The sequence below is a fragment of the Manis pentadactyla genome, chromosome 3, assembly GCF_030020395.1.
Source record: "Manis pentadactyla isolate mManPen7 chromosome 3, mManPen7.hap1, whole genome shotgun sequence".
Classification (NCBI taxonomy): Eukaryota; Metazoa; Chordata; class Mammalia; order Pholidota; family Manidae; genus Manis; species Manis pentadactyla.
In genome coordinates this window covers 144,721,239-144,748,334 of record NC_080021.1, presented here as the reverse complement: position 1 = coordinate 144,748,334, position 27,096 = coordinate 144,721,239, and the positions used below count along the sequence as shown (strand labels likewise).

Genomic DNA, 27,096 nt, shown 5'->3' with positions numbered 1-27,096 from the left:
CAGTCTCCTTCAGGGGCTGCCCTCAGGCACTATGAGTATAGTCTTAGCAGGAGGGTGATTCCTATACTCCCCATCCACAAAAAATAGGGCAAGTGGAGGCATCGGATCCTACTTCCACTCATTTCTGAAGCTGCCTAGTGTGCAGGCACGTGAGAAAGCTCAGCAGAATGTGATGCTTGCTCCCAAGATGCTGGCTCCAGAATATGGGTGGAAGTCAGCAGCTACAACAGATGTGGTTGCCCCTGAGCAGAGGCTGTGATGGCAGCTCTGGCCTGATTCTTCTAGTACTTTCTGTGAATTACACACACACACACACCCCGTTTCATTTTATATCTTAATGTACTCTTGCAATAATCTTTATGGCAAACAGGGATAGTGTTGATTGAAAGAAGCAATCAACATGGACTGCAGACATATGTCAGTGTCTGGTGCATTGAGCCCGAAATGCAGCAAGATCTCAATAAATAGTTGTTGAATAAATGGAGGCTTGAAATACAACTGACCTTGGACCTCTGTGCTCTAATCAGCCACAGGTTTATCCCTATGCAGCTCTAGACATGTCTGAGTTCAAAGCAGGAATAGCCAGGCCCATGGCATTTTGTACTCTTTGATGAGGGAAGTAAATCTTTCCCAGAAGCCATCATCCTGAAATCTCTTGCTTACTCGTCTTTCACCACACCCAACTCCCATGGATGTTGGCAAATCACGTATCCCACCTGGGGCTGTATCCTTTGTTGCCACAAACAGATAGGGGGTTCTGTTAGTGAGGAAGAAATGGGTGAATAGATATTGGGTAGGCAACTAATAATGTCTGCCAGAAAAAAATTCTAATACAGAAAAGATAATGATCCTGGCTTTCTGAGAGTAGAAACCGTGGGAATCTGGACCACTAAGGAAATGGGAAACCTTCCTCACGAACATGAACCCTGGTCCCATGGTCCACCTACTCGGCCCCAGGCCAAGCAAGATGTCCCTGCAGAGGCTGTCCTAAGTCTGAAGATGGGACCCTACTTTCAGATACAAACATGTAAGCTCTGGCTAGTGAGGAGGATGTATGTCTTCAGAGGAACCAGCATTCCTATAGCTGACCAAGGTCTTATAAACCTAAAGGTTTCTACCTGGGGGCAGAGATGGCTATAAACTACCCAGGATGAGGGGCTCCAGTCTGCTATGTGTTTTCTATGATGCAGCTGTTCTAAGTGTTTCGTTTGTGTACCAGCAGTCCTGCTGAATCCTTCCTGACAGCCTTACAAGGGCTGCCACAGGCTCCTGACCCTAGCCTGGCCTGCGCCTTCAGGCTAGATGGTCCCAGGAGACCCCACTAACCCAGCAATGACCCTTGTCACTCTGACCTCTCCCCAGGCTCCATGCCTCTGACCGGAGAACTAAACAGTCCCAAGCTGTGCCCTGCGGAGGCCCCAAACACCAGGCCTAGGGAGTAGCTAATTGGTTTTTTACAAGCCTAAGATAATTCAGACATTTAAATATTGATGTTCATTTCTAGGCAGCTATAAACACAAAAGGGGGGAAGAGGATGTTTAACTGCTTCCTCTCATTCAGTCGCAGGGTGATAATGGCCTTTAGTCAATAAGCCCAGCTTTCTAAAGAGGGGATTCATTTGCATTAAAAGGGATATTCAGTGTGAGCTCTCTCATCGTGACAGAATGGTCCCTGCACTGGGTGGGTGCTCCGCTCACCCATCACCCGCCCAGTTTGGATAGCAAAAGGGCCACAGGAATCCTGTGTCCGGGACTGAAGAAAGAATAATGCAGACTATAGTCAGCACCCAAGGAAGCATTTCCCATAGCCTATGAGACCCTGCTGAGAATGGGCAGACCCCAATAGTTGACTGCAGATCAAGAGTGGGAGGCCAGGGTGCTCCTGCTGTCCTCCCCTTGAAGCATGGCTGTGAGGGGGACACAGGTGGGGACTTAAGGTGCCAGGGCAGATGGCTGAGCTAACGTGGTCCAAGAAAGCACCTCGCTGCCATCTCCATCCCTCTCCCAATCCTGCTCACCTCCCCCATGCAGTCATTCTGTGCTTGTCCTCTCAGGCCCACAGAAAACACTAGTCCAAAAGTCCCTGACACCTGATCATTTTTTTCCTGTACCATTGTGTATATTTCTTGAACATGCCCATCAGCAAGCTGGTGATTTGTTCCAATCCTGATACTTCTGTGTTCACGGGTATGTAGTTGTTACTATTAAAGAGGTTTGTAAGCCATCCACAGGATCTGCTGCTTTCATAACCAGGATCAAGGCTTACAATTAAGATGTAGAAACAATGATAATAAAAATGGTACCCTTTGGTTCAATTAAAACACCATTAATATTATAGTACATGTCATAGAGTCACAATATGCTAATTTATTTATAATTGAAAGATGGTCTGTTCTCTCATAGACTCTGATGTTGATGGGTACCTTATGTTATATTTATGTAGTTTTTCATGTTACCATTCTTAAGATTCTAGACCTCTTGAGGGTACTGTTGTCATTATTCTGGAGTCCTAGAGTCACACATTCACTTATAGTACAAGTCAGATGTTGACAGAAAGTGCAGCTTCTTTCATTGTTCTATTAACTGATCCCCTTTACAAATGCCTCACTGGGAAGCAAGGAAAAAAGAAAAAACCAAATTTATGTTAACAACCCAGAAACTTTCATCCTCTTCATGCAATTTCACACTTTCTCTGCCTAACTGCTCTGCCTATTTTGGAAGAAATGCTCCATTTTTCAAACCTCTGCTTCTCTCCCTGTTTTTGGAGATGGCTCTGGGCACAGGGGCAGGGGTGGGGTTTCTGCAGCTCTGTGGTGGTAGTGGGCGAGAGGGTCCTCAGACCAGCAGTGTACCCTGAGTCCTCAGGAGGTCTGCGGCAGAGGGACTGGCTTGAGCTTCCTGGGAACTATGACCACAGAGGGTAAGTGGATCTCCTTCCAGGAGATTCTGCTGGAAACTGGTCCTAGAGCTTGGGGCTAGTGCAACTGATGGTCAGTTTTCTCTTCAGCTTGATCTGGAGCTGGTCTCTTAGTTCTGGTGACTCATGTTCTTGTGTGCCCTTGCTGGTGCTGAGGACTCTCAGTAGATGCTGGCCCAGCCAGTCTGCCTGGCAGGCCTCATTGCTGTCCCCAACACAATGACTGGCCCCTTCCAGAAAGTCCTGTCAGACTCTCCCTCAATTTTCAGACTCTCCTCTAGGTCTCATTTGGGCCATAGAGAAGCAAATAGCAGTCCAGGAGGTGAACAGACTGCCTCCCTTTGGAGTATCTGTGAGTTTACTTTGCTGTGGCCATTCTTGGTTGCTGAGGATGGGCTATAAGGCTCTGTCCTCTCAGAGCCTCAAGTGGAAAGGAGAGCAGAGACCCTCTCTTCACCTTTGCCCTCAACTTAGCACATTTCATCGAATCTGAGATGCTGCTGATTATAAGACATACATCATTGTTCTGTATACCAATACATAAAAAAAAGAAAATAGCAGTGCCTAGGAAGACATGACACTCCGTGATGGATCCTGTCAAAGTGTGCAAATCCATGTGTATTAAATCAGAGAATGATTTATGTACGTGGCATATGTTCCTGTTGACTGACTGTTGGCCCAAAGATGGAGACACAGGCCTGGCCACTACTAATTTCCCTCTCTCACTTCTCTCTCTCCACAATCCCTCACACCAAGAGGAATAAGCCTGGGGCTTTTGGTTTCTTGTCATCACATCCTTCTGTGACCTCAGGGCAGCAAGCTTCACTGCCTGGATTCTCCTCAGAAGATACTCATCCCTGTAGCCCTGCCTAGCTCCTGATACAGTATTAACTTGGAAAGTCTGTTTTGTTTCAGCAAAGCCTGGCTTCCAAGACTACATTGACTTGTGAGAAAGTTCTTTTTTGAATATCCAAAATTGAATGTTGGTGTTTTTTTTTCTTTTAGAACCAATTCTTAAACAATCTTAAACTTCTAGGAAGCATGCTTTTTGAATGGCTCTGGCAGAATGCAGAGAAATTCAGTTTAAGAAAATATAAAACAAGCAAAAAAAAGAGGCACATTAAAACGTTAACGAAAAATTATGCTATTTCATTTTTATCTCCCCACAAGTCCAGGCTAGCATGGAGTAATGGGCAAAACTGACATGTAGTCTATTCAGCAGGAAAACAAAAAATGAAAATATTTCTACTCACTCCAGCAGTACCTCTGAAGACAGAATTTGTATCACTGACTTTCTTGGCCATTTCCCACAAAAAACTAAATTAGATTTCATTTTCAGGGGACCCACAGTGGATGTTGACTTAGTAGTTGACCTCTTTGCCATTTCCAAATTGATAGTATCTCTCCCACCAAAAATAACCCTGAGGCCCTAGACACTTTTGTATTTCTTTGTGTTGCAATCTTTGGACGAGGAGTGAATATTTGCTTCCTTCTGCTATTCGAGCGTTAGTAATCTCATAGGTGGAATAGAGGTTGTACATGAAAATTGTTATTATCTTGTATGAATGTGACTTTTTTTTTCACTATTATTTTGGAGCAGCCAAATTGACATTCCAGGGACAGGACTTGTTATAATATAGGGGTTTTGTGCAGCTACTGAAGCTCTTTCTCCCTAACATTCTTCAAAAAGAACCTTTACTCAGATGCTTGGTGAGGAAACAGGAGTGGTTTCTCAGGCCAGGACTTCTTGCTGTCCGCCTGAGGTACAGCTGTCTCCATGGACTTTTCTGCTGGCTAGCCTGTCCCAAGACACTGCCGACAAAAATCTAAATATAAACTTAAAGTAACCAGCAGAGGAATGGTAGATAGTACTAGAAGTATACAAAAGAGGTCATAAAATGATTGCACTGATTTGTAAATAGGTAGGTGAAAGAAGTTGAAAAGTTACAGAATCACCCTGCTTTTTTCCCTGTTTTTCTTCACCAAATCTTCATTAATTCTCATATTTTTTGTTTCAGTGTTGTAATCACATAACTGTCATTTAAAATATGATTTAAGCCAGACTATTATTTTTAAATATACATTTTCAAGTGTGATCTTTCCCATATTCGGGGCAAAATTGTGTGCGAGTGCTTATGTAGCACTAAGTCTCTCATAAACTTGACTTTAATACGAAGTCATTGACGGTAGAAGGGAATGTCACTGAACTTCATCTTACTAGACATTTCTTGGGGACACTGATGGTGAGCTAAGCTATGGTTTGACAACTGATTTTCAAGATCCTAAAATAAATGAAATGTTTTAGTTAAAAGATGTTTGCATATATTGGAGGGTGGGAGGTGGAATTTTTTTTTATAGCAACTAACTGTTAATGACTTTCTCTAGCTATAAGTATGATCCAATATTTTTTCCTCATCAATTCTTTCTTTTGTTTGCAATATAGCTCCTGTGCCTTACTCTGAATAGCGTTTCCCACCAGCAGGTTAATAAGATGCAACACACAAAAAGGGCCAGTGAATCTGTTTGTTACAGTCTACTTACTAAAGCTATGGCTACAATACTCCAGTGCTGAAGTCAGTGAAAAGGCATCATCCAAATACAATCCAAGGAAAATGCAAGCTGATACAGCACAAAGATGCTTTGTTTAAGAATGGCAGAAATTTCCAGCAGCTATCTGGAAAAGAAAAAAATGCAGGATGGGAGGGAATGTAATCAAATAACAAAACAAACCCAAACTAAAAGAGAATCTTTATAAACCAGCACAAGGACACTTTGTTTTTAAGTGCACACAATGAAATTTAAAGATCTTTGTTCAGAAGGGAAATAAAGTATTATGAAGGACTGACACATTTGATGGATGGATGCGTTCTGAAAAACCACATTATCAATTACTTTTTCCTTGTTTGGCTCCAGTCCAGTAATTTTTATTTGAACAAGCCACATGCTAGCATGGTTTTGATTGCAGGAAGTGACTGGTTGTTGTTAAAGGCTACTATTTCACTGATGGGCTTATCTCTTCCTCCCCCCTCCCCTTTCTGATGGCTCTCCCATATGAAAGGCACAGCTTTAGTTGTTATAAACAGAGCCAGGGATTGTTTGATAGACCCACCCGTGTTTTTCTTTCAGTCTTCCGTGGTACAATCTGGACAATGTATTCAGCAGCGCTTCAGAAAACAAACACTTGAATTTGGCTCTTTCTGTCCTAGACCTTGAAATGAAATTTTTATTTTTCTGACATTTGTATCTCTCATAATCTAAGTTTGTTAGCAATATGGTATTCTTATGAATATGATCTTCCTCTCTTCTTCTTTTTTTTTATTTTGGCATTGGACTACTATCTCAAGTGAACCTTGCTGAGAAAAAGAATCTTTCTGAAACAGGCATCCTGAAATGTGTCAAGGATCTTCCCAAACAATATGCTGCCTTGTTCTTGCTTTGCTTATTTTTCCTTTAATCAAAACAAGCATATTAGAGCAATGTTTATTGGTCTTAATATAAGAAACATAGCTAATTAAATTATATTAGTAAGTATTATCAGTTTACCTCTGTAATTAAAGAAAGATTTGGGTGCAGTCATCAATAGGCAGGAAATCATCTATGAAATCAGTTGTTGATACTCAGGGGTGTGTGTGTATGTGTGTGTGTACATCAATATCCTCTAAACTTCCTTTATGATGGGATTTTTTGCATGTTAGCAGTCCTGAGCCTTAAACTATTTCTAAATTCCCAGGGTAGCATGTTGATAATAGCCTTTGGATAGATAAATATAGTTTCTAGTTCTATGTATGCATTTTTTAATTTTTTAATTTTTAGTTTTTTTAATTTTTTGCTTAGTCCTTACATCTTTTATTTTTATTTATTTATCTATTATTGGGGTATGTAAAATGCATAAATCTTAGCATACAGCTCAAAGAATTTTGACATGCTTATATACTCACATAACACCCAGCTCAAGATCAAACATCCTCATTAATTTTTTCCCCCTTCACCTATTTTACCCTATTCCACATAGTTCTATACTTTTTTTTTGAGAGGATATCTCCCATATTTATTGATCAAATGGTTGTTAACAACAATAAAATTCTGTATAGGGGACTCAATGCACAATCATTAATCAACCCCAAGCCTAACTCTCAACAGTCTCCAATCTGAAGCATAACGAACAAGTTCTTACATGGTGAACAAATTCTTACATAGTGAATAAATTCTTACATGGTGAACAGTGCAAGGGCAGTCATCACAGAAACTTTTTGTTTTGATCACGCATTATGAACTATAAACAATCAGGTCAAATAAGAATATTCGTTTGATTTTTATACTTGACTTATATGTGAATCCCACAATTCTCCCTTATTATTATTATTATTTTTAATAAATTGCTAAAGTGGTAGGTAGATGCAAGATAAAGGTAGAAAACATAGTTTAGTGCTGTAAGAGGGCAAATGTAGATGATCAGGTGTGTGCCTATAGACTAAGTATTAATCCAAGCTAGACAAGGGCAACAAAACATCCACGGATGCAGAAGATTTCTCTCAAAACAGGGGGGGTGAGGTTCTAAGCCTCACCTCTGTTGATCCCCAATTTCTCACCTGATGGCCCCCCTGCGACTCTGCCTGTCTTAGGTTGTTCCTCCCTTGAGGAATCTTACCCGTCTCTGGCTAACCAGTCATCTTCCAGGGCCATACAGGGAAATGTAAAGTTGGTAAGTGAGAGAGAAGCAATATTGTTTGAAAAGGTTAGCATTTTACTTCTTTGCATATTTATGCCCTGTGGCTTCTATGCCCAGCATTTGTCTTGAGGTATCTTTACCACTTGGAAGAATTATGATACTCGGTAATTTCGTTATGAGGCACGAATTCTACTTAAGGGTTGTAATTAGGAAGGAAGAAGAAAAGCTATAGAAGTAGCAGACAGAAGAAAACATGGGGAGATTGATTATTTCTTCGACATATCTTCTTGTAGAGTAACATAAGCATGTATAGGATTTAAACTACTAATTAAATTGCGCACACACATTAACATACTAGGAATACAGCTACAAAACCAAAGCAGACCTACAATTACCAGCCATCTCCAGTGAAACCAAGAAAACCAGTTAGGCACCCTAGGCATTTGTGAAAACTTATCAATGATATGATGGATATTGTCTAACTGAATTTGAATAGTTTGAGAAAAATCAGACAAATTAAAACAACACATTCCTGGGAAATGTTCACATCTGATATGTTCTTTTAACAGTAGACAGTCTATAGTTGTAAGATTTTGGAGCGCTGCAACTTGCACTTCTCCTAATTCTTGGTTGAGTTCCAACAGTGTAGATCCAGTCAAATTTGTTGTTTTACTGTATGCACAGGCCAGCTTAGATATCTCCTTCTTCATTCCAATGGCAAGTCCAGGAACCGGTGGGATGAATGCAGTTACAACTGCAACAGCGCCAGGATCTTTGTTGAAGTTTTTTGATGATCATCTTCTGGAATTACTCTTCCAGAGAATGTTGATGTTCGAAGTTCTTCTTCATATTGTATCTTAATTCATTTTCTGGGTAGCCAAATTAGGCTTTGATCCTCTGTATAAACACAAACAGAACCTTTGACCCCACTTTGATATGCCCTTTATATCATTGTGAAGAATTTATTGGAGGTCACCACTCAGGAACTGCTTTTTTTTTTTTTTAAGAGAAAGGAATATTATCAGAAAAATGTACTTCCATAGCTGATCATCTGACACCCTTTAAATGATCAAAATTAAGGATATTTAAAGCATGCTTTAATTGTTGATTTACAGTTAGTTTTATCCTATCAGGGAGTAATCCCCCTTTTCTTTCCTTTTTTTTTCTGTTATCATTAATCTACAATTACATGAAGAATATTATGTTTACCAGGCTCTCCCCTATACCAGGTCCCCCCCACAAATCCCTTTACAGTCACTGTCCATCAGCATAGCAAAATGTTGTAGAATCAATACTTGTCTTCTCTGTGTTGTACAGCCCTCCCCTTTCTCCCCCCACCCCATTATGCATGCTAATCACAACACCCCCTTTCTTCTTCCCCCACTTATCCCTCCCTACCCACCCATCCTCCCCAGTCCCTTTCCCTTTGGTACCTGATAGTCCATTCTTGAATTCTGTGATTCTGCTGCTGTTTTGTTCCTTCAGTTTTTCCTTTGTTCTTATACTCCACAGATGAGTGAAATCATTTGGTATTTCTCTTTCTCCGCTTGGCTTATTTGACTGAGCATAATCCCCTCTAGCTCCGTCCATGTTGTTGCAAATGGTAGGATTTGTTTTCTTCTTATGGCTGAGTAATATTCCATTGTGTATATGTACCACATCTTCTTTATCCATTCATCTACTGATGGACACTTAGGTTGCTTCCAATTCTTGGCTATTGTAAATAGTGCTGTGATAAACATAGGGGTGCATCTGTCTTTTTCAAACTTGAGTGCTGCATTCTTAGGGTAAATTCCTAGGAGTAGAATTCCTGGGTCAAATGGTAAGTCTATTTTGAGCACTTTGAGGAACCTCCATACTGCTTTCCACAATGGTTGAACTAATTTACATTCCCACCAGCAGTGTAGGAGGGTTCCCCTTTCTCCACAACCTCGCCAACATTTCTTGTTGTTTGTCTTTTGGATGGTAGCCATCCTTACTGGTGTGAGCTGATACCTCATTGTGGTTTTAATTTGCATTTCTCTGATAATTAGCGTTGTGGAGCATCATGTCTGTTGGCCATCTGTATTTCTTTTTTGGAGAACTGTCTGTTCAGTTCCTCTGCCCATTTTTTAATTGGATTATTTGTTTTTTGTTTGTTGAGGTGGGTGAGCTCTTTATATATTTTGGATGTCAAGCCTTTATCGGATCTGTCATTTACAAATATATTCTCCCATACTGTAGGGTTCCTTTTTGTTCTATTGATGGTGTCTTTTGCTGTACAGAAGCTTTTCAGCTTAATATAGTCCCACTTGTTCATTTTTGCTGTTGTTTTCCTTGCCCGGGGAGATATGTTCAAGAAGAGGTCACTCATGTTTATGTCTAAGAGGTTTTTGCCTATGTTTTTTTCTAAGAGTTTTATGGTTTCATGACTTAAATTCAGTTCTTTGATCCATTTTGAACTTACGTTTGTATATGGGGTTAGACAATGGTCCAGTTTTGCCAGCACCATCTGTTGAAGAGACTGTCATTTCACCATTGTATGTCCATGGCTCCTTTATCGAATATTAAATGACCATATATGTTTGGGTTAATGTCTGGAGTCTCTAATCTGTTCCACTGGTCTGTGACTCTGTTCTTGTGCCAGTACCAAATTGTCTTGATTACTATGGCTTTGTAGTAGAGCTTGAAGTTGGGGAGTGAGATCTCCCCTACTTTATTTTTCTTTCTCAGGATTGCTTTGGCTATTCGGGGTCTTTGATGTTTCCATATGAATTTTTGAATTATTTGTTCCAGTTCGTTGAAGAATGTTGCTGGTAATTTGATAGGGATTGCATCAAATCTGTATATTGCTTTGGGCAGGATGGCCATTTTGACGATATTAATTCTTCCTAGCCACGAGCATGGGATGAGTTTCCATTTGTTAGTGACCCCTTTAATTTCTCTTAAGAGTGACTTGTAGTTTTCAGGGTATAGGTCTTTCACTTCTTTGGTTAGGTTTTATTCCTAGGTATTTTATTCTTTTTGATGCAATTGTGAATGGAATTGTTTTCCTGATTTCTCTTTCTATTGGTTCATTGTTAGTATATAGGAAAGCCACAGATTTCAGTGTGTTAATTTTGTATCCTGCAACTTTGCTGTATTCCGATATCAGTTCTGATAGTTTTGGAGTGGAGTCTTTAGGGCTTTTTATGTACAGTATCATCTCATCTGCAAATATTGACAGTCTAACTTCTTCTTTACTAATCTGGATTCCTTGAATTTCTTTGTTTTGTCTGATTGCCGTGGCTAGGACCTCCAGTACTATGTTAAATAACAGTGGGGAGAGTGGGCATCCCTGTCTTGTTCCCTATCTCAGAGGAGAAGCTTTCAGCTTCTCGCTGTTCAGTATGATGTTGGCTGTGGGTTTATCATATATGGCCTTTATTATGTTGAGGTACTAGCCCTCTATACACATTTTGCTGAGAGTTTTTATCATGAATGGATGTTGAACTTTGTCAAATGCTTTTTCAGCATCTATGGAGATGATCATGTGGTTTTTGTCTTTCTTTTTGTTGATGTGGTGGGTGATGTTGATGGATTTTCGAATGTTGTAGCATCCTTGCAACCCTGGGATGAATCCCACTTGGTCATGGTGTATGATCCTTTTGATATATTTTTGAATTCTGTTTGCTAATATTTTATTGAGAATTTTTGCGTCTACATTCATCAGGGATATTGGTCTGTAATTTTCTTTTTTTGTGGGGTCTTTGCATGGTTTTGGTATTAGGGTGATGTTAGCTTCATAGAATGAGTTTGGGAGTATTCTCTCCTCTTCTATTTTTTGGAAAACTTTAAGGAGAATGGGTATTATGCCTTCTCTGTGTGTCTGATAAAATTCCGAGGTAAATCTATCTGGCCCGGGGGTTTTGTTCTTGGGTAGTTTTTAATTTTCTTTGCTTGTAATTGGTTTGTTTAACTTTTGTGTTTCTTCCTTGGTCAGTCTTGGAAGGTTGTATTTTTCTAGGAAGTTGTCCATTTCTTCTAGGTTTTCCAACTTGTTGGCATATAGGTTTTCATTGTAGTCTTTAATAATTTTTTGTATTTCTGTGGAGTCTGTCATGATTTTTCCATTCTCATTTCTGATTCTTTTGATTTGTGTTGATTCTCTTTTTCTCTTAATAAGTTTGGCTAGAGGCTTATCTATTTTGTTTATTTTCTCTAAGAACCAGCTCTTGGTTTCATTGATTTTTGCTATTGTTTTATTCTTCTCAATTTTGTTTATTTCTTCTCTGATCTTTATTATGTCCCTCCTTCTGCTGACTTTAGGCCTCATTTGTTCTTCTTTTTTCCATTTTGAAAATTGTCATGTTGGACTATTCATTTGGGATTGTTCTTCCTTCTTCAAGTGTGCCTGGATTGCTATATATTTTCCTCTTAAGATTGCTTTCGCTGCATCCCACAGAAGTTGGGGCTTTGTGTTGTTGTTGTGATTTGTTTCCATATATTCCTTGATCTCTATTTTAATTTGTTCGTTGATCCATTGATTATTTAGGAGCATGTTGTTATGCCTCCATGTGTTTGTGAGCCTTTTTGTTTTCTTTGTAGAATTTATTTCTAGTTTTATACCTTTGTGGTCTGAAAAGTTGGTTGGTAGAATTTCAATATTTTGGAATTTACTGAGGCTCTTTTTGTGGGCTAGTATGTGGTCTATTCTGGAGAATGTTCCATGTGCACTTGAGAAGAATGTATATCCTGTTGCTTTTGGATGTAGAGTTCTATAGATATCTATTAGGTCCATCTGTTCTACTGTGTTGTTCAGTGCCTCCGTGTCCTTACTTATTTTCTGCCCGGTGGATCTATCCTTTGGGGTGAGTGGTGTGTTGAAGTCTTCTAAAATGAATGCATTGCAGTCTATTTCCCTCTTTAGTTCTGTTAGTATTTGTTTCATATATGCTGGTGCTCCTGTGTTGAGTGCATATATATTTAGAATGGTTATATCCTCTTGTTGGACTGAGCCCTTTATCATTATGTAGTGTCCTTCTTTATCTCTTGCTACTTTCTTTGTTTTGAAGTCTATTTTGTCTGATATTAGTACTACAACCCCTGCTTTCTTCTCACTGTTGTTTGCCTGAAGTATGTTTTTCCATCCCTTGACTTTTAGTCTGTGCATGTCTTTGGATTTGAGGTGAGTTTCTTGTAAGCAGCATATAGATGGGTCTTGCTTATTTATCCATTCTATTACTCTGTGTCTTTTGATTGGTGCATTAAGTCCATTTACATTTAGGGTGACTATTAAAAGATATGTACTTATTGCCATTGCAGGCTTTAAATTCATGGTTACCAAAGGTTCAGGGCTAGCCTCTTTAGTATCTTACTCTCTAACTTAGCTCGCTTATTGAGCTGTTATATACACTGTCTGGATATTCTTTTCTTCTCTCCCTTCTTATTCCTCCTCCTCATTCTTCATATGTTGGGTGTTTTGTTCTGTGCTCTTTATAGGAGTGCTCCCATCTAGAGCAGTCCCTGTAAGATGCCCTGTAGAGGTGGTTTGTGGGAGGCAAATTCCCTCAGCTTTTGCTTGTCTGGGAATTCTTTAATCCTTCCATCATATTTTAATGATATTCGTGCTGGATACAGTATTCTTGGTTCAAGGCCCTTCTGTTTCATTGTATTAAATATATCATGCCATTCTCTTCTGGCCTCTAAGGTTTCTGTCGAGAAGTCTGATGATAGCCTGATGGATTTTCCTTTATAGGTGACCTTTTTCTCTCTAGCTGCCTTTAAAACTCTTTCCTTGTCCTTGATCTTTGCCATTTTAATTATTATGTGTCTTGGTGTTGTCCTCCTTGGGTCTTTTCTGTCTTGGGAGTTCTGTGTATTTCCGTGGTCTGTTTGATTATTTCCTCCCCCAGTTTGGGGAAGTTTTCAGCAATTATTTCTTCAATGACACTTTCTATCCCTTTTTCTCTCTCTTCTTCTTCTGGTACCCCTATAATACAGATATTGTTTCTTTTGGATTGGTCTCACAGTTCTCTTAATATTGTTTCATTCCTGGAGATCCTTTTATCTCTCTCTATGTCAGCTTCTATGTGTTCCTGTTCTCTGGTTTCTATTCCATCAATGGCCTCTTGCATCTTATCCATTTGCTTATAAATCCTTCTAGAGCTTGTTTCACTTCTGTAATCTCCTTCCTGGCATCTGTGATCTCCCTCTGGACTTCATCCCTTAGCTCTTGCATATTTCTCTGCATCTCCATCAGCATGTTTATGATTTTTATTTTGAATTCTTTTTCAGTTAGGTCTGTCTCCTTCTCTGGTGTTGTCTCTTTGATCTTGGTTTGCCTGTAATTTTGCCTTTTCATGGTGATAGAAATATTTTGCAGAGCTGGGATGAGTGACAGCTGGAAGAACTTCCCTTCTTGTTGGTTTGTGGCCTTCCTCTCCTGGGAGAACAGTGACCTCTAGTGGCTTGTGCTGGGCAGCTGCACGCAGACAGGGCTTCTGCTTCCTGCCCGGCTGCTATGGAGTTTATCTCCGCTGTTCCTGTGGGCGTGGCCTGTCTTCGGCCCCTGCTCCAAAATGGTGGAGCCCTGTTAGAGGGGGAGTGGCCGGGAGGCTATTTATCTCCATGAGGGGCCTCCATGCTCTCTGCTGCCCAGGGGGTTAGAGTGCCCAGAGATCCCCAGATTCCTTGCCTCTGGACTAAGTGTCCTGCCCTGTCCCTTTAAGACTTTCAGAAAGCACTTGCGAAAACAAAACAAAACAAAACAAAAATTAAATAAATAATTTTAAAAAAAAGCCACTCCCTTTTCTTTGTCCCCGGGCACCGGCCTCAGGGACCTGCTCACAGGTCTTGCTGCCCTGTTTCCCATTATCCAGGACCCCGCGCATGCACTGTGTCTGCGCTTTGGTCCGGATGGCTGGGGCTGGGTGTTCAGCAGTCCTGGGCTCCGTTCTCCCTCCCGCTCTGACTCCACTCCTCCTGCTGGGAGCTGGGGGGATGGGCGCTCAGGTCCCGTGGGTCCGGGGCTTGTATCTTACCCCCTTCGGGAGGCCCTGGGTTCTCTCAGGTGTGGATGTGGTCTAGGTGTTGTCCTGTGGCCTCTGGTCTCTATTCTAGGAAGAGTTGTCTTTGTTATATTTTCATAAATATATGTGGTTTTGGGAGGAGATTTCCGCTGCTCTACTCACGCTGCCATCTTGGCTCTGCCCACTTAGTTCTATATTTTAAAACACTTTTCCTCTGCTGAAAATCAAAAAATAAAAAATAAAAATATGGGCTTAGACAATGATTTATTTGATTATTTATTGGAACCTGTAAACAATTTAAATGAATTAGGATTTAATCTTGTTCAACGGAGGAAGTATAAATTTAGCAACCATTTGTGGATTCACTGATTCATATCCAAATTCTTCTAAAGAAGATCCCACAGCGTAGGGAGATACACAAAATGCATTATTAACCATAACTTCTCTAAAAATCAAAATGAAGAAAACAAAAGATACTTCATATCAAAGCTATGTATCTAAATGTTTTATTTCTTTCTGACCTAGAAAAGGGTGGTGTGTTTTTCAGCAAAAACAAAACAAAGCACTTTGTAGAGAAACAGAACTGGGTTTGAATCTTATTCTGTTATTTACAGGTTGGGTGAAAGTACTGAAAGTTAGGGAACATGTTCAATAGTCCGTGGACTCACCTTTTAAATGAAGAAGAGCTGTAGACTAAGGTATTGTGGTAGGTCATTTATATGACAGTGTCTGGTGTGTTCAGTAAATGTTTGCTACCAGTGGGGTTGATTACATATAACCTACTGTGAAATAAATACTGGGCCTTCCTAGGATACAGCAGAAGGCCATGAGGCAAGGTCCATAATAAAAATCACAGGGTTTGTTGCACCCTAAGTCTTGATATTCAAAATGTTATAAACAAAATTACACATCCCTTTTTAATCACTATTTAAATTTCTAGCTGAATTGACTAGTTAGTACTTTATTTGGCAATTCTTCCTCCCCAAGTGATGACTTTGTATATATTTGGTTTTAATATTAGTCAAGTTCTAGTTGTGACGCAGTAGTTTTGTAGGTAATAAAAATTTAATTAAACATACTTTGATGCAACTTTGATTATAAAGTTTCCTAAGCAGAGCATAAATAATTCAAAAATCTATGTGACTAACATACTTCATTCAACAAAAAGTGAGTTTTCAAAAGCAAAGTGTCAAATATGGTCATTCGTGTAAGGCTATTGTGAACATTCTGCTCTAGAACTGATGAAAAATGTACAATCAGTGTACCTTTTGCCAGTACGGTTAGTGCTGTCTAGTGTTCTTAGAGCTCAGAGTAGATTTCTGAATCTGGCTAATTTTTACAACATGACTCACATGTTTACTGTTTTTGGAGCAAGTTGTTAAGAGGACGCTGATTGCAGCATAGCAATCTAAATGTTATAAAAATGTTTCTAAATGCAGCTTGCAATATTTATGTGTTAATTCTTTATTTTCTATTTTCAATGTCCTATTAAAATATGACAATTACTGTCATAATAAATCATTTTCTACATGATTAATTATATGTCTTAAAATTTTCAAAGAACATAAAATCCTCCAAGGACTTAAAAAACAAAGTTTCCTTCCAAGAAAGCCTAAGTACCAAATTTCTTATAGCTGTAAAGGAAAAATTGTCTATGCTGCTCTTTAAATCCTTGATGAACATCATTCCTAAAGATTGTATTATTATTTCCAGCATAGCTTCCCTTTTAAAAGCCTTAATTTCTCTTTAAATTCTCACTTGATAGATTTTAAGTGCCTCAGTTGTCTTACAAATTGAGAAGGGAGGATGAGTGAGTTATTCTGCATTTCTGTCTTTCATATAGAGATGTTGCTATATGTAGAGAGATTCAGAATTCACCCTAAGCTGTAAAAACTCTGCACAGTAGTAACTGTTCTGGAAAAGGTATGCCAATCATGCTATTGATGCCTTCCCTATGAAAGGAAGGGAGATGAGAGAAGGCAAACTGCTAGACTGAGCAGAGTGTTCCATGGTCTGGGTGAGGGGTGTCTGCAATTGAGCAGGTCAACAGAGTAGAGATAACCAAGGGAGAGGGGTGGTTAATATTCTTTCATTTGTTGGTCCTTTTGAGTTTAACTTCCTCCATCACCCACACCTTCAGTAGGAGTGTTGATCATAAACAGCTTGTGTCAAGGGTACTTCAGAAGAGTAAAAGGTGTCCTAGAGATTAGCCTAGTGTGGAAAAGGGATGGATGAGCAAGAAGCATAGAGTGGAGATCAAGTTTTCATCGGCAACAAGACACCACAGACAGTGATGAGTCAGAGAAAAAGAGCCCTTTCAGAATCTCAGGAGCTACTGAGAAGGATGTTGGATATCTGACTGTGTGGGTTGACAGTGGATTATTCCTGTTGAAATCTCTCAGAGCAAGGAATCCGGCAGGCTGGAAGATGAGACTTCCAGTTAGCTGGCATGGATTATACCGATAACATCTTTCTATTTTCTAACTGTATATATTTTATTATTATATCATTTATATGATATAAATTACATATTATATATAACAATTATTACATTATTAATTATGTTACTATATCTGGCTATACATATACATTTTGATTGTAGAATTGATGTGTAGTCATACTATAAACACATGAGGTAGGCCAGTCACTTTTCTCTGAGTAAGTTTTCACACTTGTAAGGTGGTCACTGTACCTGCTTTCCCTACCTAACAGGTTTTATAGGAAAGGAAGAGGTCCATGGGAGCACTTTGAAAAGCACAGAGCGTTGTAATTAATGTAAGAGATTAAAGGGAGCTCAAGTGGAGGGGAGCGAAGTGGGATCTGAAAGCTCATGTTTGATTCCCAACTTGTTTGCTTACTACTTGTATAATTGTCAGGAGGCCATTGCTTTCTCTGAATGTCAGTTTCCTAGTCTGTAAAATGGGGATTTGAATACCCATTCTTCCTACCTATTAGTGTTTTTACATATTACCAGATGTAATAATATGTGACAGCACTATGTAGACATTTGTGGTCCATCCAGAAGTAAGGTATCTAATGATCTCACTTGTGGACATATTAAGAAAAATCTATAATAAAAACATCTAAATCTTATTCTATAAAAAGCCAAGCAGGAGAGGTGGGGGTATCTCCATGAATGAAAATTTCCCCAAATATCATAGTTTTTTCTAAAAGTGGTAGTGCACTGGACCAGATATTATACTGTGAATGATGGCTCATTCACACCATTTTACTAGGATTTCTATTCAAGGAAGTCATGTGATTTATCAGAATTGTTCCAGGCTATGTCATACTGAGAACAAATCCTGAACTGAATTACAGCAGTGGGAGCCTACATACTAGCATTAAGATTATAGACCCTTACAGTTTAGATTGCTTTAAGTGACAACTAATCAATCTTCAACAAAATGTGTCTGCTTCTACTTCCCCCAAATACTATTCATTCCAGAAGTTCATTTCTTTGGAAGTATTAGTGAGAGGGAAAGAAAAAGCAATTAAGCTTAGCAAATGATCCTGAATCAAAATTCATTCTATATGACCAATCCAACTCCCAAATAATAAAATAAAAACATTTGAGGAGCTGCAAATGTTTGCATTGAGTGAGGAGAGGTTTAGAGATGATACTTCATGGATGAGACACCATATGGACAAAATCAGAAAGGTTAAAGGGACCAACTGAGGTTAACCCGATCATGGTAGGCTGTGAGTTGAGTCCCAGTTTCAGTGAAAATAATACTGGACTTTGATGAGATATTTTCTTGTACAAAGCACATAGTATCTAGTTATACTTTCCTACACCTACTCCATTCCCATGCCACCCATTTCAGAAAGTAGGCACACAGCTTTTCTCCTGTAATATCTGCCCTGCAGGCTATTGTGATAGCCAATGTGAAAGCGTGGCAGGCACCCCTGAATAGGTGTGAACCCTGCTGTTGTGGAAAGTGAAAGGACTAGTGCTTATGCACAGTTCATGTTTAAGTTCATTGCTCTTGAATTGTGCTTACCAAGATTTTCAGAGACTCTGAGGTTGGGGGCTGGAGGAAAGCAGGGCGCCAAGTTTGCTTACTGCAGCCATGGGAATCCTCAGGTTTAAGTTTTGCCCAGTGGCAACGGTAACACAGTCATCTTCACCCCCATTTCAGCAATAAAACATCTGCTTGAAAAGGCATAAACCACACAGGTGAGTTGGGTCCTGTTTAAATCACATACTTTAATTAATACCCACTTGTGGAAAAAGGATTTTATATAGTTTTAAAATAAGGAGGTAGAAGATAGAAGTTTTCTGCTTCAGTACTTACAAGCTGTATATCCTCAGGCAAGCGACTTTTTCTGAGCCTCAGGTGATTAGTCTTTAAAGTGTGGATAATAATACTTTGTTTGCTTAAAGGCAGGGGAATAGAACAGAAAAATCTCTTAAAGGTCCCTTTTAGATGCAAGGAATTAAACATAATATAACTTTTTCTTGAGTGAGAGAGTCTTTTTTAACAGTGTATTTTAAAAGTATGATTTAAAAAATCACAGAATAAATTCCTTTAAAATATTCAGATAATTAATTGTGCAGACTAGTTAGAAGTCCAGGATCTCTCTCGGACATTCAGGATTATTGCTGATGTAAGGTGTGACTATTGAAGACAGGAGTCCGATAAGACCTTTGTCATTCTCACACACTCAGCCAAAGCACCCCATTTGGTACCAGGGTGAGTCAGCCGAAAAGAAAACGGGATTCTTATCTTCAACCAAGGGTTCTTGCAGAATGAGAATTGCCACCTCTGTAGCTACTGATGTTGAGTCAGGGTTATGGGTCCATTCTGTTGACTTCATGGCGAGGTCCAGACAGCCCTCCACATCCCACTATGTTTGTGACCCAATCTATGGAAGGGAAGAGAAAGGCCTCAGTGTTCCTTCTTGCCAGCAGACTTAATTATGGACCATCTCAAGGGTTTCAAACAATGCAGCATTTCAATTAGGAGAGTTGTTTTCTTCCAGAAACCTCTTTAGTCTCTATGCAACTTTTTCCACCCTACTCCCTAGCCAAGCACCCCTGCCCCCCAAAAAAGCAATAGGTGCCCACTTGCCTTTTACCCACCAGCAAGGGACATCTCAACACAAAGACAGGTTGACAATCTCCACCAGTAAACAGAGGCAGCTAACAAAAATAAGGCCTTGCTTCACCGGACAAGTCCAGAAATTTGACAGTGTCTCTTTGATATGGATGTACTAAACCTTTTTAAAAAAGAGTATTCTATACAGTTATATCCATCTTATCATAGATGGGGGGGTGACGACAAGTCAGTTATGGGACAAGTCAGCTGATGGTCTATAAATGCGTCCACATGTCCTTGATACTTTGTGATCGTTGCTGTCCTAGTTGTATATTCAAAGCAGAGCTTGACATTTCTGAATTATACAGGTGGCCTCTATTCAAATTAAAATGTACTCATTTTATTCATTACCGGGGGTAGGCCATGGCAGTGCCAAGGAGATGTGTGCCTTAGTAATCTTACCAACTGCCCAAAATAAAAGTAACAGATATTCTTCAATATGGAAAAGGATATTTTCTCAATCTTAGGCAAAGTGTGAATAAGGGCATTTACTGACCATTTTCATATTTGTAATGATCCTGGCACTTTCTGCTTACAATCCTTCCTTCCCCCACAATGGTTTGCCATTAACCTCAGAAAAGAAAATAAATGCCTTATTCAGGTTAAGAAGTTTCATGTGATCTGGACCCATAGATGTGGATGACCTGATCTTCACACTATTTTTACCCTGGCACACACCAGTCTTCTAAAAATCTTCACATGTACCAGTATTCCCCCAGATGGGGCCTTTGTATCCACCCAAAACTTGCTTTTCACTGATTTCTGCCATGGTTGGCTCTTAGCATTCAAGCCTCTGCTTAATTGTCACTTTCTCCCAGAAGCCTTCCATGACCTTCCATATGAACTAGTTCTGCCTCCCCAGTGACTCTTGTCTCTGTTACCCTGCTGTATTCTCTTCATAGCACAGACCACCACAGTCATATTATGCTGGTACTTGTTCAGCTGTCTATCTCCCTCCCTCAGAATGTAAACCTCAACAGGGAAGAGACTTTGCTTCTGTTGTTTATTGTATCACTCTGAGTCCCATTAGGAGACAAAGCACACAGTAATTTGAACAAGGAAAGTTCAATATAAAGAATTAACTATAACAAGAAATGGGAGTAAAGAGGGATTATAAGTAAGAGGTAGAGAGCCCTAAAGAATATAGAACAGCAGATAGAAAAAACAGCCACTAACCCTGTGGCTGAGAGAGAGGACTCAAGAAAGAGCCTGCCCAAGACTCACATGCCCTCTATGGCTGAAATCCAGACTTTGCTGGAGAGTGTATAGGTGGAGTGCATGGACTTGTTAGAAATCTGCATTCTAGAACTGGCCAGAAATCCACATTCCAGAATTTACTGGAAATCCATCCTCCTGGGTGCCAGGGAAACCTGTGCAGGGAGATGTCTCATCAGAGGCATTCAGCTCCAAAGGCACTTGAGGGGGGCTCCTGAAGAAAGCTGCTGGCTGCTGATTGCCACCTATGCTGTAGGAACCTGCAACCTCCCCTCCCCTGCACCAACACACACACACACACACACACACACACACACACACACACACACTCTAGAACCAGGAAGCAAAGCAAAATCCTTCCTCTTGTAATGTCTCTCCAGGGTCCCCTGTTGACAAAGATTTGGTACTAGCTGGCAAAGAAAACTATTTAAAGGGCCCAGATCTATTTTCACAGAGCAGGCAAAGAGGTTGCATTTGGAGGTGAGAGACAATGTATAGAAAATAGCCACAATTACTACTAAATTCCATTATCCTGGCACATATCAGGTAGTCAAGAAATATTTGATGGAGAAATAAAGGATTTATAGTATATAACCTAAGTGAAAACAATGTGCTTGCTTTGCATATATCACTTTAAGATTGGCTTGGCTTCCAACAGGAATGCTGCTGCTGGGTCCTTCCCACATGAACATTCTGGAGCTTCCCACTGTGTGGTAGGGATATGACAAGTCCCCAAGTGACTTCACAGCGTGGCTCAACAGTTTGTGAGAAGTGCAATGAGAGAAGCACAGCAGAGAGGAGGAGAGACAAAAGCAGCTGTGAGCCCCACTCTGTTCAGCTGGGCCACTGGTTGCTTCACTTGGCATCTTTCTGAGACATCACTGTGAATTATGTAGATCTGTCATGTGGGCAAAATGTGAAACATATCCAAGTGTTGTATTCTAAAATTGTACTTAATAAAAAATAAAGAAACATTCTTGATTTCTCTAGCCACTCTTCTGTGGACACAAACTGTGGAGAGCGTTCAGGAGAAAGGTCCCTGCTACAAGCTATTTGATATTTGATATTTCCTAACAGTGCTAAGCTTCTCACTGTCCACAGACACTTTCAATAGTACCTTAGGTTCTATTATTAGGACTCTCATTCCCTGTCCTAGGAAATAACCACACAGAATTCCAATAAATATGGCCAGATGATGTGGAAGCTTTCTATATTGACACAACTTGGTGTTCACTCATTAGGGCCATCAACAAATATTTATTGAGCACCTATTTTGTGCCAGACATCACTCTAGGCATTTGGTGTGCAGCCTGCTCTCATGGAACTTGCTAACATTCTGGCTAGCACAGGTAACATAGAACTTCCTACAGATGTACTATGGGTGATTCAACAAACTATTGAAAAGCTCCAGTGGGAGCAAATAACCAACCCCAGAGTAAAATGTGATTGTTGCTAGTGTTTTTAGAAAATTCACTGTCCTAGTGTAGAAATTTTATCACTCAAGTCTTCTAACTTTGGGTTTTAGGAATGTTTCAAAACATTGCTGTCCAATGGAAACATGTCAGTCACACGAAATAATTTAAAATTTTCTAGCATCTGGGTTATTAAAAGATTAATTTTAAAACACAATTTTAATAATAAATTTTGTTTAACTGATTATATTCAAAATATTTGAATTTCTATGTGTAATTATTATAAATTATTGAGTTATTTTCTTTGTCCTTTTTTTGTACTAACTCTTCAAAATCGGTGTGTATGTGTGCTTACAGCATACCTCATCTTGGACTGGCCACATTTCAACTGCCCAACAGCCATCTGCCCAGAAGAATCCTCCATCTTATTCTGGGGATGGAGGAGAAGATACTTGATGAAATGAAATATTCTGTGAACTCTGGTTCCAGGATTTTAGTAAAAAGTTAGAAGAAGGCAAAGACCACCATAGCTTTCCTTTGCACCAGCCCTCCACAGTGCCCAGAATAGAGGAATGCCCAAAGAATGCTGTAGGTTGGACATTAAGTCACTGTTTGATTCGTTCCCTGAGGTAAAGTATATCATTAGGAAGAATGGTTTTCCACGAATGATGAACTATCTCAATTAGCGTCTCAAGTTAGGGTAGTCAAAGGACATTCAAGTACTGAACGTTCAAAACCCAGACCGTTAAATTAGTCAAACCCCACTTGATTTTTCCGAATTCCTCCCAGCCCCAGAGGTTTGAGGTTTCCTAGGAAAGGCTGAGCCGCGCGGTCTCCTCTAGAACCAGGGAGCTGCTGTCAGCTGGATGGGGGCTGGGAGATCTATAGCGATGAGCCGCTCCCCGTGCCCCTGCTTCCGCTCCCTCAGCCTCTGCCCCGGACCCACCTTCCCAGCCCCTGTCTGGGCGGCGGCCGACCCACCACTTCTCTTGACAAGCGTGGCCCCCTGCCCGTTTTAATCGCGACAAACTTGACATTCCTCCAAAGGACGGGAAAAAGAGAAGCAGTTTCCTCTGATCCGGAGGAGAAAGCAGCTCGGGACGCGTAGGGGCGTTTTCCTCCCCGTGCCGGGGGCCGGCACCGGTTGCCGTTGCTTCAGTCCGGACAGACTGACAGTCTGCGAGGTACGGGTGGGCCCTGGGCAGTTTCTTTGGGAATCGGACGACCCTTGATCCTGGGCCTCCACGGTTACACCCTCCCGACCCCCGGCAGGACCCCAGTCTTGGGGAGCTTTCTGGGATAACAGCTGAGGGAAGTCAGTCCAGCTTTGGGGTTAAACGGCAATGCCAGCTCCCTGGGGCTCGGAGGGGGGCCCCCTCAATCCCCCACGCCTTCTTGCCCCGGCCCCTGCTCCGGTAAGCGTCTGGCAGCTCTGTCTTCAGCTCTAAACAGGAACAGGGCCCTAGCCCGCGTTCAGACGGAAAATTATGCCGGCTCCAGCGGCGCGTAAAATTGATGTGAACCGAACGGAGTGGATTCGGCGTGATCCTCCCTCTCCTCTCAACAGGGGTTTCGGCGTTACACAAGGCCGAGCTTGTCTCTTTAAGAAGACAGTGGACCCCTAATTAGGCTGCGTTCTTGGCGCGGTCGCGGAGCAAGGGGCCGTGGGTGTTCGTGTTGGAAGGGGGCGCGTGGGAGGACGCGACTCGGAAGGAGATCTCTGACCAGCCTCCAGCCTCACCGCCCCCTCCATCCTCTTTACTTTGCCGCCACCACAGCCACCGACACCCAGTTCCGAACGCAGCCAGTGCAGCAGCAGCCGCCGCCGCCGGTGCTCCCGGGCCCACGTTACTTTGATTGACAGCTGAACAAATGTTTCCCGGGTTCGAACGCTCGCGCTAAGGAACGTCAGCCAAGGCGAAGCTCCGCCTTGGGCGGGCTGTCTTCTCCCCGCCTTCGCTAACACCATCCCGTTCTGTTTATTGGTCTGAGCTACAGAAGACGCCCGGCCCCCACGTGGGCCCCAGCCCGGCCAGCTCCTCCCCACTGGCTCGCCATTTGTCAGCAGTGAAATGATGGGCAGTAATACAGAACGGCGATTAATGTTCAGCCACCTCTGATTGGTTGCTGGAGACACCTCCCGCGCCGGGGGTGGGCGGGGCGCTTGGAGAGCGCTCCAGAGCGGTCGCGTGGCCGGCCGGTGATTGTAGTCAATCTGGTCGAACGCTCATCCTCGGTCGCCGGGGGTGGACTACATCTCCCGGGATTCTCTGCGGCCCCTCCGCGGACGGTTGTGAATATGTATCAGAATGTTAATGATTAGCTGCTGCTAAATTTGGTCAAAGAAGTCACCTACACAGAGCGTGTTGTTAGAGCTGTTCGGAGCGGGTGTTTGGGCTGTTGGCTGCTCTCTTTTCCCCCTCTCACACACTTGTACATTATTTTGAGGTGGTGTTCGCAGAGTTTGAAAGGAGAGAGAATTAAAAAAAAGCCGCAAGCGTTTCACTCTTTTATTTTTAAAATCCCCTTCAATTTGGGGTTTTTTAAAAAAAGGACAAGAAAACAGGAAGGAAGAAAAATAAGGAAATGAGATGTGGTAAAAGAAGCTAAAAGGTGCCTTTTAAAAGATCGTTGCTGTGAAGTGAAAAAATCTCCAGAGAAACCAAAAAAGCACCGCCAAGACCTCTTCCGAACCAAAGGAGTTTGTGTTGGCTTTTAGGAAAGAAGAGAGAGATCATTCATTCGGAGGAATAACAACCAATTAAAAGACAAATAAAAAAAAGTTTGGAGTGGGACGCCGAACGAGCGAGCGAGCGAGCCGGCCGTACTGCCGGCGGGCGCTGGGGCGCGGAGCTCGCACTTTCCCGGCCCGGGTGCGGCGCCGGTCTCGGCGGGCGTGCCTCGGCTGAGCGAACGTCGGAGCTTTGCCGCGGGAGACGCGCGCCGGACAATGCCCGCGGCGGGCCAGTGACGCCCGCGGGGAATGCGGAGCTGCCCGGCCACCCGCACCCAGCCGCCGCCGCGCGTTCCTGCCGCCCGCGTCACGCGAGACCCGGCGGGGGCCAGGACCTTCCGAGCCGCCCCTCGGACCCGGCTGGCCGCCGTCGCCGCCTCCTCAGGGCCATTAAAGCCAATGAGCCGCGCGCCTCTGCCCAGCGCAGCCAACTAAATCGGCTTGGATGATCCGCGACCTGAGCAAGATGTACCCGCAGACCAGACACCCGGTGAGTGCGGGCGGCGGGGGCGCCGGCGCGCTCTGGGAGGGGGGGGTTCCCTGTGTCGCCCCATGCGCGCCGAGTTGTGTGTTCGGCCGGAGGTGCGGGGAAGGCGCCCGAGCCCCGCGCCCCGCTCGGGGAACCACCCGGCCTCCGTCCCCTGCGCAGTGGCACTCTCGAGGAGGGGGTGCGGAGAGGCAATTGAGTTGTAGCCATTTTCTTATTGTTGTCTTTGAAGCCCCTGGAAGCCGCGCGGAGCCGTTCGTCGTCCCCGCGCCGCGACTGCTAGAGGGGGGGTGGCGAGCGATGGAGGCGGCGCGACTCCGCGCTGGGGCGGGGAGGAGCCCTCGGCGGCGGCGCGGCTGGTCCGGCGGCGGCTCGGGAGAGCGGGCCGCCGGCCCCTTGCGCCGCGGGCTCCGGACACCAGCGAGCGGGCCAGGCGGCCGCGTCCCCGCCTCCCCTACCTGACTGCGGCCCGACGCCATGGCGCGAGTCCCCCCGACGGGCCAGTTTCGATTCCGGGTGGGGAGGGAGTGGGTGCGGCGCGCCGGCCCCTCGGCGCCCGCCTTGGGCGGGGGAGGGCAGCGTGGTCTTGAACCCGCGGGGTCCGGCGTGGGAGGAGATGCGGGGGCTCGGCGCTACACCGAAACCAGCCCCTGCGGGCCGTGCGGCGGCGGGGCCGGGGGGCCGGGAGGAGAGTTTTCCTCGCGCTCTGCCTGCCTGCGCGATGACCGCCCCTCCGCCGCCGCCAGCGCCGCGCGGTTGGTTTTCTCCATCCCCCTGCCTCGCTTGTGATGTGGGCTAATTAAATATTTTATTGTTGTTCTTTAGGCACCGCATCAGCCTGCTCAACCCTTTAAATTTACAATTTCCGAGTCCTGTGATCGGATTAAGGAAGAGTTTCAGTTTTTACAGGCTCAATACCACAGGTAACAATGTTGACTTTAGCTGATCCTCCTATTTGTTTAGCTCTTGTCTTCCCCCACAGACACATACAAACACCTCCCCTTTTTTTGGCCACCGCAAAGGTATTGTCGCTTTTCTTAGTGGGCTGAAAGGGCAAGTCAAGGCCTTTTTTCCTTAGGCAGGTGCAAAGAAATCAAGCATTCCTCCCTTCTCCCTTAAATAAAAGGAAAAAAAAAAAGGAAGGCAGAACAATCGAAAGTGGGGAGACTTGGAAAACGCTGAGGCCGAACTTTCGATATTGATTTATTGGGGCCAGGAGGATGGAAGGCTGGGAAGGGTCTGGGGCCTTTTGACTTCCTTGGTTCTCTATGACTGCGGTCTTGATTCCTTGTCACTTTTTCCTGCCGTTCACTGGAACACCAAGAACTGAGCGAGGGTCCTGGGAAGTCGCAAGTGAGCAATTTCATGACTTTTATGCTGAAAAAATGTTTTTCTGTTAGAGACGACCATTGGAGTGCCTTTGAAATATTTTTCTTTCACTGGCTCTTTAGCAACGTGTGATTCTTTCAGAAAAGCAAGGACCAAAACAAGCCACTGAACCCGATCTACACTGTGCCCCTGGGTGGTGGTGTTCAACTTGTGTCTGTGCTGTGGAGGGAAAAAATAAGACAT

At 42.7% G+C, this 27,096-nt stretch overlaps 1 protein-coding gene and 2 long non-coding RNA genes across 14 annotated transcripts in view; 2 read left to right on the top strand and 1 right to left on the bottom strand.

Moving 5' to 3' along the window:
- Window positions 1–21,867, top strand: part of LOC130682977 (uncharacterized) — a 38,386-nt gene extending 16,519 nt beyond the window's left edge. The window contains exon 4 of the long non-coding RNA XR_008996496.1: window positions 21,550–21,867. This is a non-coding gene — a long non-coding RNA (uncharacterized LOC130682977). The remainder of the gene's footprint in view (window positions 1–21,549) is intronic.
- LOC130682976 (uncharacterized) lies at window positions 17,762–24,508 on the bottom strand. Of its 3 annotated transcripts, none has more exons than XR_008996494.1 (3): window positions 24,156–24,508; window positions 22,666–22,733; window positions 17,762–19,443 (listed from the first exon to the last, which is right to left on the bottom strand). It is a non-coding gene; the product is annotated as an uncharacterized LOC130682976 (long non-coding RNA). The 3 variants fall into 3 exon arrangements; XR_008996495.1 differs by having other exon boundaries at window positions 24,066–24,162; XR_008996493.1 differs by lacking the exon at window positions 24,156–24,508 and adding an exon at window positions 23,250–24,144.
- Window positions 24,509–24,688: 180 nt separating this feature from the next.
- Window positions 24,689–27,096, top strand: part of TLE4 (TLE family member 4, transcriptional corepressor) — a 136,079-nt gene continuing 133,671 nt past the window's right edge. For 6 of the 10 annotated variants that reach the window (XM_036893446.2, XM_036893442.2, XM_036893441.2 and 3 more), the window contains exons 1-2: window positions 24,689–25,527; window positions 26,350–26,447. In XM_036893446.2, coding sequence (XP_036749341.1) covers window positions 25,483–25,527; window positions 26,350–26,447 — 143 coding nt within the window. In that variant the 5' untranslated portion in view covers window positions 24,689–25,482. Of the gene's footprint in view, window positions 25,528–25,743; window positions 26,041–26,349; window positions 26,448–27,096 lie in introns of those variants that run through there. The other 4 variants (XM_036893445.2, XM_036893439.2, XM_036893443.2 and 1 more) reach the window with 2 other exon arrangements.